Source organism: Panulirus ornatus, chromosome 16, assembly GCF_036320965.1.
Source record: "Panulirus ornatus isolate Po-2019 chromosome 16, ASM3632096v1, whole genome shotgun sequence".
In the NCBI taxonomy this organism is placed as follows: Eukaryota; Metazoa; Arthropoda; class Malacostraca; order Decapoda; family Palinuridae; genus Panulirus; species Panulirus ornatus.
Genome location: NC_092239.1, coordinates 1,802,830 through 1,814,862, shown reverse-complemented (window position 1 = coordinate 1,814,862; position 12,033 = coordinate 1,802,830). Strand labels below are relative to the sequence as shown.

The 12,033-nt window shown below is 38.9% G+C and overlaps 1 protein-coding gene across 4 annotated transcripts in view; it reads left to right on the top strand.

Moving 5' to 3' along the window:
* Positions 1-11,744, top strand: part of LOC139754014 (uncharacterized) — a 39,691-nt gene extending 27,947 nt beyond the window's left edge. For 3 of the 4 annotated variants that reach the window (XM_071670981.1, XM_071670980.1, XM_071670983.1), the window contains 2 exons: positions 1,306-1,915; positions 5,717-11,744. In XM_071670981.1, the coding sequence (XP_071527082.1) occupies positions 1,306-1,915; positions 5,717-5,857 (751 nt within the window). In that variant the 3' untranslated portion in view covers positions 5,858-11,744. The remainder of the gene's footprint in view (positions 1-1,305; positions 1,916-5,716) is intronic. The other variant, XM_071670982.1, reaches the window with a different exon arrangement.
* Positions 11,745-12,033: the final 289 nt, after the last annotated feature.

Sequence of the window (12,033 nt, the reverse complement as noted above, 5' to 3'; positions counted from 1 at the left end):
TAAGAATAAATGTATGGTGTATTGACGTACAATGCTTTGCTTCGATTGGCAACAAAAAAAACAAAAGTAGAAAAAGGAAAATGTTACCTTAACACTCTAAATGTCTAAATAATCTTTATTTTGTTAATAAAGTGTATCATCATCAATTCAAATTTTTGTGTACTTTTTTACCATACTTGGTTACCGTTTACCACATTTACAAGGTTTACTTATCATGCATATTTTAATGATATTGAGACAAAATACCATTCAATTTGTATCCCACCAACTGATAGAATGTGTTTGCATGTTTTCACTGCCACTCCATTATTTTCTGCATCCACAGTAAGTGTAGGCAATTAATATGTTTGGAAGGAATGATAAAGATGCTCATGGAAGTACAGATATTTTGGGTAGTGATGTAGATTACTTGAGTCATTCCTGTCTCTCCTAGTAGCCCTCAGTCCATCCCATCCCACTTCAGCGGCACCTAAAGCCCTTACCACCATGTTTAATTAAAGTACCTTTTTCATTAGGTTTTAATTAAGTTTTGTCAAACTTACATAATGACAAAGTGTGGTACTGTATTTTTGTGGTTAACTAAGTTGTTTCAGAAACAATATAGTCCACCCAAAAGGGTAAGTTAGATTGGAAAACTTTTTGTTGAGGGACATAACCAGTTACAGAGGTTTGATGTAAAATGGATTCAACTTGTGACAGATGTTCAGGAACATAACCCTGTCATGATTTGAGGGCCTGTTGAATTCTTTATATATCTTGCTTTTCATTCACCCAAAGATTGTTTTTTTTTTTTTTTTTTTTTTTTTTTTAGGATTTCTGTCTATAACTAAATCCTATGAAAGGAAGATTGAAAGTAGATAGGGATGATATGATGGAGGGTAGTGTGATGAGGCACTATGGGCATATGAAGGAAATTATTTTAAGGAGATTGATATTATAATGCATTTAAGCATGATGATTGGATTAGGAAACTAAGTTGGAAGAACTGCCTGTGGGAATTATGAGTTAGAAGGGGGCAAATATTAGGTAGAGTGATAGGTGACAGGAATAAAATACTGATGGATCTGAATAAACCTTCTTGCTATGAAGGCAGGTATTGGTTGTAGACAGATGTACAGAGTTGAAAGACTGGACCTGATGTTAGATGAATGATTTAAAGATGTTCTTTAGAAAAGTTATTGTTAAGAATTCATAGTATGTGGGGTCAATAATGCAGTTAGTTTATTATTTTGTACAAAGCATTGTAAGTTTTAAGTTCAAGTTGTTGTGTATTTATTGAGAAGCATTTGTCTTTTTCTTTTTCAGTGGTAAGAGCACAAGAGATGTACCTCACTTGAGCCTCAAAAGCACATCCTCCAGCGATTCTGAACTTAGTGTATTTCAAGATGGTGGACAGACAGTTCGGTATTTGGGTGTAGGGTCCTTAGATAATGTATTCTTTGGTAATTCACTCTTTGAAAATGATGATAATGTCAAACCAATTAATTCAAGAAGTAAAAATGTTACTGGGATACTTGGATCAGATTATCCTGCTATGATCTCCCACGTCAGCAACTCGGAGAGAGAATACAGGTCTTTGCCAAATTTGCAAAGCAAATCCAGTGTACATGATAATCATCATAGTGATTCTGGTACAGTAGGGGTGCAACAGTCTCATATGAACCATCCCACTGGTGCAAATAATGAATTGAGGGTACATTATGCATGTGATAATGCAAAAGCAAATCACAAGAATAAAGGCCATCATCAAGATCCACTCCTGTCCCTTCATCCATTTCTCACCAAAAAGATATTTAAGGCATCAGAAATTCTCCAAGCCAGTGACAATACGGATGATGATGGAGGAGAGCTACCAGCATATAACAAATTTGAAGCAGATCAGGAGATGGCAATGATACTAAAAGAACTAAACATGGTATGTATTTTTCTGTTAATACATTAGTTAAGGGAGCAAATGGGAACTTCAGTGAAGGGCGTAAATGGGGAGGTGATAACAAGTAGCGGTGATGTAAGAAGGAGATGGAATGAGTATTTTGAAGGTTTGTTGAATGTGTCTGATGACAGAGTGGCAGATATAGGGTGTTTTGGTCGAGGTGGTGTGCAAAGTGAGAGGGTTAGGGAAAATGATTTGGTAAACAGAGAAGAGGTAGTAAAAGCTTTGCGGAAGATGAAAGCCGGCAAGGCAGCAGGTTTGGATGGTATTGCAGTGGAATTTATTAAGAAAGGGGGTGACTGTATTGTTGACTGGTTGGTAAGGTTATTTAATGTATGTATGACTCATGGTGAGGTGCCTGAGGATTGGCGGAATGCGTGCATAGTGCCATTGTACAAAGGCAAAGGGGATAAGAGTGAGTGCTCAAATTACAGAGGTATAAGTTTGTTGAGTATTCCTGGTAAATTATATGGGAGGGTATTGATTGAGAGGGTGAAGGCATGTACAGAGCATCAGATTGGGGAAGAGCAGTGCGGTTTCAGAAGTGGTAGAGGATGTGTGGATCAGGTGTTTGCTTTGAAGAATGTATGTGAGAAATACTTAGAAAAGCAAATGGATTTGTATGTAGCATTTATGGATCTGGAGAAGGCATATGATAGAGTTGATAGAGATGCTCTGTGGAAGGTATTAAGAATATATGGTGTGGGAGGCAAGTTGTTAGAAGCAGTGAAAAGTTTTTATCGAGGATGTAAGGCATGTGTACGTGTAGGAAGAGAGGAAAGTGATTGGTTCTCAGTGAATGTAGGTTTGCGGCAGGGGTGTGTGATGTCTCCATGGTTGTTTAATTTGTTTATGGATGGGGTTGTAAGGGAGGTAAATGCAAGAGTCCTGGAAAGAGGGGCAAGTATGAAGTCTGTTGGGGATGAGAGAGCTTGGGAAGTGAGTCAGTTGTTGTTCGCTGATGATACAGCGCTGGTGGCTGATTCATGTGAGAAACTGCAGAAGCTGGTGACTGAGTTTGGTAAAGTGTGTGGAAGAAGAAAGTTGAGAGTAAATGTGAATAAGAGCAAGGTTATTAGGTACAGTAGGGGTGAGGGTCAAGTCAATTGGGAGGTGAGTTTGAATGGAGAAAAACTGGAGGAAGTGAAGTGTTTTAGATATCTGGGAGTGGATCTGTCAGCGGATGGAACCATGGAAGCGGAAGTGGATCATAGGATGGGGGAGGGGGCGAAAATTTTGGGAGCCTTGAAAAATGTGTGGAAGTCGAGAACATTATCTCGGAAAGCAAAAATGGGTATGTTTGAGGGAATAGTGGTTCCAACAATGTTGTATGGTTGCGAGGCGTGGGCTATGGATAGAGATGTGCGCAGGAGGATGGATGTGCTGGAAATGAGATGTTTGAGGACAATGTGTGGTGTGAGGTGGTTTGATCGAGTAAGTAACGTAAGGGTAAGAGAGATGTGTGGAAATAAAAAGAGCGTGGTTGAGAGAGCAGAAGAGGGTGTTTTGAAATGGTTTGGGCACATGGAGAGAATGAGTGAGGAGAGATTGACCAAGAGGATATATGTGTCGGAGGTGGAGGGAACGAGGAGAAGAGGGAGACCAAATTGGAGGTGGAAAGATGGAGTGAAAAAGATTTTGTGTGATCGGGGCCTGAACATGCAGGAGGGTGAAAGGAGGGCAAGAAATAGAGTGAATTGGAGTCATGTGGTATACAGGGGTTGACGTGCTGTCAGTGGATTGAAGCAAGGCATGTGAAGCGTCTGGGGTAAACCATGGAAAGCTGTGTAGGTATGTATATTTGCGTGTGTGGACGTGTGTATGTACATGTGTATGGGGGGGGGGGGCCATTTCTTTCGTCTGTTTCCTTGCGCTACCTCGCAAACGCGGGAGACAGCGACAAAGTATAAAAAAAAAAAAAAAAAAAAAAAAAAAACATTAGTTAAGTGATTGAAGTAGCATAGATAGTGTGAGGATGTACATTTTCTTATAATGTTAGTATGTTCACTCTTCAGTATATATATCTGTGTCACTGGTTATATACTTAGCTGAAATTTTATCTGTTCCTTACTAACTGAAAAATTTCTTTCCTATTCTTATTTCAATATGAGTTTAACTTTTCAAAGGATTTTGATGATGGAATGGTAATCACAAATCTGTCCAGCACTGAGGATCATATTTAAGTATCTCAGTTAAACATAGGTCTTTTGTATAAAATTTTTGTCTCTAAGATTAAAACTAGCCCACCATAGTCACATCTAGTTCTCCAAGAACATACCTTTGCTCATTATCAAATTTAGGATCCAAGCCTTGATGCTGTTAGACTTGAACGTAGTTTCCCAGGTTCAAACCTTGATACTGAAGGTTAAAGGCTCCTAAGGTCATATGTAGCTTTATAGAGTTGATCTTTGCTCTTTTTCATTGAAATTATGCCACTAGAAAGGATGAGTCCTCTACATTACTTTGGGGCTGAGAGTCAAACTTGGACTTTTATTGTTGAACTTGGGGCCTCTAGGGTGACTTGTGCATTTCTCTTGGGTTGAATTTGCATTGAGTACATGGCCTTTACATTACATATTTTAAGCTGTCATGATCATGCCTGGGCCTTCAAGATCCAGATTGGTTACTAAAGATGAATCCAGCCCCCCCAGGATCCCTCAAACTCAGCAATATGGACCCCTAAGGTTGAGTTTTGGCTTCCAGGTTGAAACTGGATTCCACTGGCAAAATTGATCCTCATTAACTTAGGCCTAGTGGATAACAGTGGCTTTCTAAATCAAACTTATGTTCTCAGGGTTTAGGCAAGAGCAGGAGTATTAGGTTTAATAACCCCACTCTTCTTTTACTATCTATACATGTAAATAAAAATAACACCTTTTTATGATACTCAATTATACTCATCCATCTATTTATACACCGAGGTACGTAAGCAGTGAGGACACATGATTGGCATTGATGAGAGAAAATTGAAGCAGTAGGTTGGAACATTATTAAGTAGGAACATTAGCTTAATCCCCTATCCCTGGGGATAGGGGATTAAGAATACTTCCCACGTATTCCCTGCGTGTTGTAGAAGGCGACTAAAAGGGGAGGGAGCGGGGGGCTGGAAATCCTTCCCTCTTGTTTTTTTTTTTTAATTTTCCAAAAGAAGGAACAGAGGGGGCCAGGTGAGGATATTCCAAAAAAGGCCCAGTCCTCTGTTCTTAACGCTACCTTGCTAACGCGGGAAATGGCGAATAGTTTAAAAGAAAGAAAGAAGTTAGTAGGAACATTAGGTAGGAGCCTTGAGTTGCCCTCTGCCAATGGCTTGTTAAGGGTGAACCACCGAAAGTTAAGAAGTGGCACTGGAGTTCACCAGTTATGGAGACTTTTACCATGGCACCACCCCACCCTTTGAGGAAGTTTCTGTAGGGAATGGACATCAGAGATTTAGATAGATAGATAGATTTTTGGGGTTGAATAATAGGTTTTGAAGTAAAGCCAGGGCCGTGAAGATCAGCCAAATGCCCTAATGAATTCTAGACCCTATAGTCAAATATGATACCCATATGCTGAACCTGGCCTTTCCAGTTTGGTCCTGGATTCCTCTGGTTGAATCTCAGCAATAGGTTGAATATTGGCCTTCAGGATCAGGCCTGGGGGGTTGGAGAACCAGACTTGGATCCTCATCCCATGATAGTCTCTCATAGAGTGGAATGATTATTTGACTCATATATGGTGTAATAGGAGCATATTCTTCATTTATTGTTAATGTTTAAAATGGAGGGCTTTCTTTCTTTTCAGCAGGTGAAAAACAATGCAAAAACATCTGATAGTGCGGGCCCCACACATGATACTTTTGATCAAGACCCAGCAAGTATTACATTGCATAAGTTGAGCCAAGTGTCCACACTTCTCTCTCAGTATGTTACTCAGTCTCAGTGAAATGTAGGCTCATATTTTCCTCTTATTATTCTATCCCGGTTTTCTTTATCACAGAGCAAGTTATGGAGACATGTTTCATTATGACTTGATGAGTAAGGAAGTAACCATGGAATATCATCAAAGCAGAGCCCAAACCATCAATATAAAGTAACTATTAAATTTCTCATATTAATGGCTATCAGATTACATCAATTCAGATGAGTTCCTACACAGATGAATTAATCCAGTCCCTTTGTGAACCCAGGCAAGATCCCCTCATTCACTCATTATTTATTGGATATGCTTGTGCAGTACATCCATGTGTTTGTTGAAAAAATTCAGTTTTTTGTCATCAAGATTAGCTGATGAATCATGTCTTCTTATGATGATGATTGGCAATGTTTCCATGATTTTAGAATATATTGGATTATATTCTCTGATTCTGTATATATTCATAAGAATCTGACTTTAGTTATTATTTAGGTCAAGAAACATTTGCTGTGTAACTGAGTGAATAATTTGAGTATGAGCAGCACTTACCCATAATTTTCCGTAATTATGTTTTGGTGTATATGAATTTTCTTAGTCTGCAGTTCTTATGTGTATGCATCATGATGTAGTACTACAATACTTAAGCATACAGAAGTAAATGTTATTTTAAGGTGTTGTCTTGCATTTAAACTAACTTGAGTTTTGATTATTTTTTACAATTTTCAATGAGCAGATGGTTGTTATACATTTTTCTGGAAACTAGTTACTTATATACTGATTAATTGGAGATATGTAGAAAGTTTTGTGTAATAACTTTTATTCTGCTTTTTGTTTTAGTACTTAATGAGCAATTCATTCTCTGATTGTAAATTCATTGTATGATTATGAATAGGCATATCGATAAAAAAGCTTTTGATAGAGCCTCCTGTGGTGTAGTGGTTAGCGCTCCTGACCCGTGATGCATTCAGGGGCCTCCCAGGGTTGAGCACATAGGTTTGGATCCTGGTTACAGCAGTCAGTCCACGGTTCATCCACCCTTATCTGTTAGTCGATACAATGGGTACCTAGCTCAGGTGAGTATGCAGTCTGTTAGGGATGAGAGGGCCTAGGAAGTGAGTCAGTAGTTGTTTGCTGATGATATAACACTGGTGGCTGATTCAAGTGAGAAACTGTAGATGATGACTGAGTTTGGAAAAGTGTGTGAAAGGAGAAAGGAGAGTAAATGTGAATAAGAGCAAGGTTATTAGGTTCAGCAGGGTTGAGGGACAAGTTGATTGGGATATGAGTTTGAATGGAGAAAAATTAGAGGAAGTTAAGTGTTTTAGATAACAGGGAGTGGACTTAGCAGCAAATGAAACCATGGAAGTGGAAGTGAGTCATAGGGTGGGGGAAGGGGGAAGGTTATGGGGGCGATGAAGAATGTGTGAAAAGTGAGAACGTTATCTTTGAGTGCAAAAATGGGTATGTTTGAAGGAATAATAGTTCTAACAATATTATATGGTTGCAAGGCATGGGCTTTAGATAGGGTCATATGGAGGAGGGCGGATGTGTTGGAAATGAAATGTTTAAGGACAGTGTGTGGTGTGAAGTGGTTTGATTAAGTAAGTAATGAAAGAGTAAGAAAGGTGTTTGGTAATAAAAAGAGTGTGGTTGAGAGAGCAGAAGAGGGTGTATTGAAATTGTTTGGATATGTAGAAAGAATGAGTGAGGAAAGGTTGACAAAGAGGATATATCTGTCAGAGGGGTTGGGAACAAGGAGAAGCAGGAGACCAAATTGGAGGTGGGAGTATGGAGTGAAAACGATTTAGAGCAATCAGAGCCTAAACATGCAGGAGGGAGAGGCATGCAAGGAATAGAGTGAAGTGCAACGATGTGGTATACCAGGGTCTACGTGCTGTCAGTGGACTGAACCAGGGCATGTGAAGTGTCTGGGGTAAACCATGGAAAGGTGTATGGGGCCTGGATGTGGATATGGAGCTGTGGTTTTGGTGCATTACATATGGCAGCTAGAGACTGAGTGTGAACGAATGTGGCCTTTTTTGTCCTTTCCTGATGCTTTGATTAGGGCCTCAGCTGCCCATGCCATTTTCAGCTAACATGAAAAGAATATAAGGCAGATAATGGAGGAAAATTATTCAGATAGTCACATCATTAGAAGTGCTTTGGGTATCAATCTTTTGTTGTAATATTTTGTATGGTGTATAATTATCTCAGCACTTGGAGCAATCTTTCCTGATTGCTTCAAGCAATATGATAACTACATTGGCAATGCATGTACTTATGTACTTGAACATAAAGCATAATTTCCTTTAGGTTACTCTTTTCATCACATTATTGAATAAATGAACAGTTTCAGGTATTTAGACTACTGCATTTCTTGTTTTCATGATTTTCTTTGAATTTGTGTTCATGACTCTATTGAATTATTCGTAAGATGACGGGGACAAGAAAATGAGTGTCTTTTATCCTTTGCTTGTTCTTCGAGTTTCGGTATGATGGAAGTTTTAGATATTGTCATATTATGGTCAAGAAAGAGCTTCTGAGGAGAAAACTTTTGCCAAGACCCAGTTGATAGCCCCAGTAGAGTGAATTACATTAATGGAAGAACTCAAACGCTAGATAATAAGTGATTCCTTCATTGCTAATATTATTAGGTGATGGACTTTCTAAACTACTTCTGGTATAGATGTACTCACTTTAGTTGCATAGACACCAAGCTTTATTCTTATATACAATTCATGTACTGTTGAAGGTGTAGTGTTTCTCATTTGTGTTCAGTCATGCTTTCATGAATGAAAATATTTTTTCTCAGTTAATTTTGTTCATGAAAGTTTGCTGGAGGTGGACTGTCTATACCAGTCATTTGGATGTTATCAGCAGTGTATGTGCAGTACTTGAGCAGCAATTGGAACCTCTTATGAAACTCATGATGTTCAGGAAATTATGTAGCCCACATGGAGGGGGAGGATTTTTTCATTTAGGTGGGGATTTTGAATCAGATTTTCTCATAATTTCATGCTCATTCCTATAACAAGGAAAGTCCAAAGTTCCTCTGGTGTTGCTTTTTCATGCATTATCCAGCAGTGTATCTTGAACTGACATTTTTTGGTGTGACGATACTGGTGGTCAGTGTATATAGTATTGTCTTCATCCTTAGTGGAATCCAAAAGTGTATGTCAAGCATGTTTGCCATTTCCCACATGAGTTGGTTAGCACCAGACACATACAGAGAATGGCCTTATCCAATATATTTGTCATGACTAATGCACAGAAACCAGAGCCTTTGATCCACAGCCAAGCCCCATAGTCCTTTCCATGGTTTCCTCTGACTGCTTCATATTACCTGGTTCATTCTATTGACAGCACAGACCCCCATACACTGCATAGCTCCAGTTTTTATCACTCTTTCTTTCCATCTCTTCATCAGTCACCTTTTCCTCCCTCTTCCTTCCACTTTTGATGCATATACCCTTATAGTTAGTCTTTCCTTACTCATCCTATCCATGATCCAAACCATTTCAGCTTACCCGTTTCAGCTGTATCAACTATATTCTTCTTACAGCTTCACTTCTCTCATACTTTACTGTTTCTTATTTGGTCAGTGCTACATGTTCTTAAGTATTTCATTTTCAACACATTTACCCTCCTCTGTTGCATTTCATATAGGGCCTATGTTGTGCATCTGTACATCATTGTCGGAACTACTATACCGTCAACCTCCAGCCTAGCCATCACACACAGTGTCCTCTCCTTCCACACACTCCTCAATGCACCCAGAATGTTTATCCCTTTACCCTCTCTATGTTCACTTCATTTTTTATAGTTTACCTGATACCACTCACCCTCCTGTCTCCCTGCTCACACACATGCCTCTCTCTTGATAAAAGCTCCTCACTGCTTCTTGTAGGCATTCACCTACACAATGCATTCCTAACAGTTTTCTTAAGGCATCTTTATTGACTCTCATCCACTCTCTTCATACATGATACATTCCACATACAAATCCTCTTTCTGTAAACATTATTGACATAGATTATTCAAGGCAAATACCTGGTCCACACATTATCACTATTAAGCCACTTTGTTTCATCCCAGTCTCATGCTCTGTCCTTGCTACCACCTCCTCAGTCACCTTCTCCCATGTGACCTAACAGGGATACTCATCAAAGTTATGCCTCTGGAATTTGATCATTCCCTTTTGCTTCCCTTGCCTTTATAAGATTTCATGTGTGTAAAAATAGTTTTAGATATTTATTAAGTTTTGAATTTGGTAGATGATGATGGTTATTTTTGCTACCTTTTTTGTAACAAATATGAAATGAAACCTTGTTTTAGTATCTAATGTTAAGTGAACAATCCTTGGGCAGGATTTTTATCATTTGTAATTAACTAAGCAAGTTTTTAGGGTAGTATTAAAAATCTGCATAAATACAAACATTGTGTACAACAAAAAGGACAAATGAACAGCAACATACCAGCAATAAAGTGTCAGTTGTCAATGTAAACTGAACAAAGGTCAAGTCATTGTAGAGTTAACAGAAATGCAACCAGCAGGGGCCCTACACATTTCAGCAGTATTCAGATGGAAGTTTATGCAAACATCAGCACTCCCATCCATGACATCAAAAATTCATAACAGCTTGTTTTTGTAATGCAACCCTCTTGGCATGCATTCTCATGGACTGGCCATTCCAGAATGTAATTACTCATTGCTTTGTTCATTACTTACCCATTTGTGAGAATGAAAGTGACAGATCTCATGCTTTTATTGAATACAAAATCAAAATCCAGCTCCTGGATCAAAGTAGCCTCCCATTCAACTTCCCTCCTTAGTTTGATTGGCATAATTGGTCTTTAGGTGCTCTCTTGCCTGCTCACTTTCCTCCTGGAATGTCAGTTCTGATTGGAAGACTACACATTAGCAATAGGACTTTAAGTTATCGGTATTTTTGTAAGTATATAAACCACATACTGAGGAGATAGGGATAAAGGGCAATTTTATGTTTAGAGAAATATGAAGGTTATATGGTTCAGCAGGGTAGAGGGACAGGATAGATGGGGGTATGCATTTGAATGAAGAAATATTGGAGGAAGTGAAGTGTTATAGATATCTGGGAAGGTGAAAGGTATGCATGGGATAAAGTGAATTGGAACAGTGTGGTATACTAGGGCAATGTGCTTTCAGTGGACTGAAACAGGGCACTTGAAGCATCTAGGGTAAACCATGGAGAGGTCTGTGGTGCCTGGTTGTGGTTAGGGAACTGAGGTTTTTGGTGCATTACACATGACAGCTATAGAATGGATGTGAGCTGATGTGGCCTTTCTTCATCTTTTCATCGCACTACCTTGCTGATGTGGGAAATGACGTTCAGTGGGAAAAATTTTTTTTTTATCTCATTCTTTCCAGCCAAATTTCTTAAAATTGTGCTTCCAGTTTGTCCTTGGGAATAAGGAAGAAAGAATCCTACCACGTATCTCGCATGTGTTGTCGAATGTGTGTAAGAGTTGGGGGCTGGAAATCCTTTCCTCATCTAACTTTCTAAAGGAGGAGCTGATGAAGGAGCCAAGTGAGGATTTTTTTCAAAGGCTTAGTCACATGCTCTTGGCACTCCTTCCTTGGGCAGGAAAGGGTAATCAGATAGAAAAAATTCTAATTGCCATTGTAGAAACAGCACTTATCCTGTGTTTAAGAGTGGCATGCAAATGTGATTTTTCTTTATTGAATTTGAGCCTGGATTTGTATCTGAACAGTTTATATTTTCTTTGATTGCTATATGTTGTTGAAAAAATGTTCTCTCCACACTTTCGTGGGTAGGGAGTCATGGAAATGTATACTGTTTGTGCACTATGAAGATGCCAGTTACAACTGCACCACATTGCCTTAGTCCATTTTACTGACTAAAGTTAAACTGCCAAACTGTCATTTATTTACCCTTTTGCCTCCCTGAGTTAAATGACTACCCAGCATTAAACTGTGTAAACACCGTTTGCCAGGAAGTGCACACCTTCTCCACAACAGATAATGAACATATCTAATTGTCCTACTTCTCTTAACTTAGCAACTTTGATTATACATATATTCTATGTAGTACATAGCCCAGTAAACACTTTTTGGTATCTCCGCTGTAGGTCCCCTGACATAGATTCATACACATACTTTTCAACAACAGGGGACAAGTCACTCATCAGGACATTTTTGTAACACC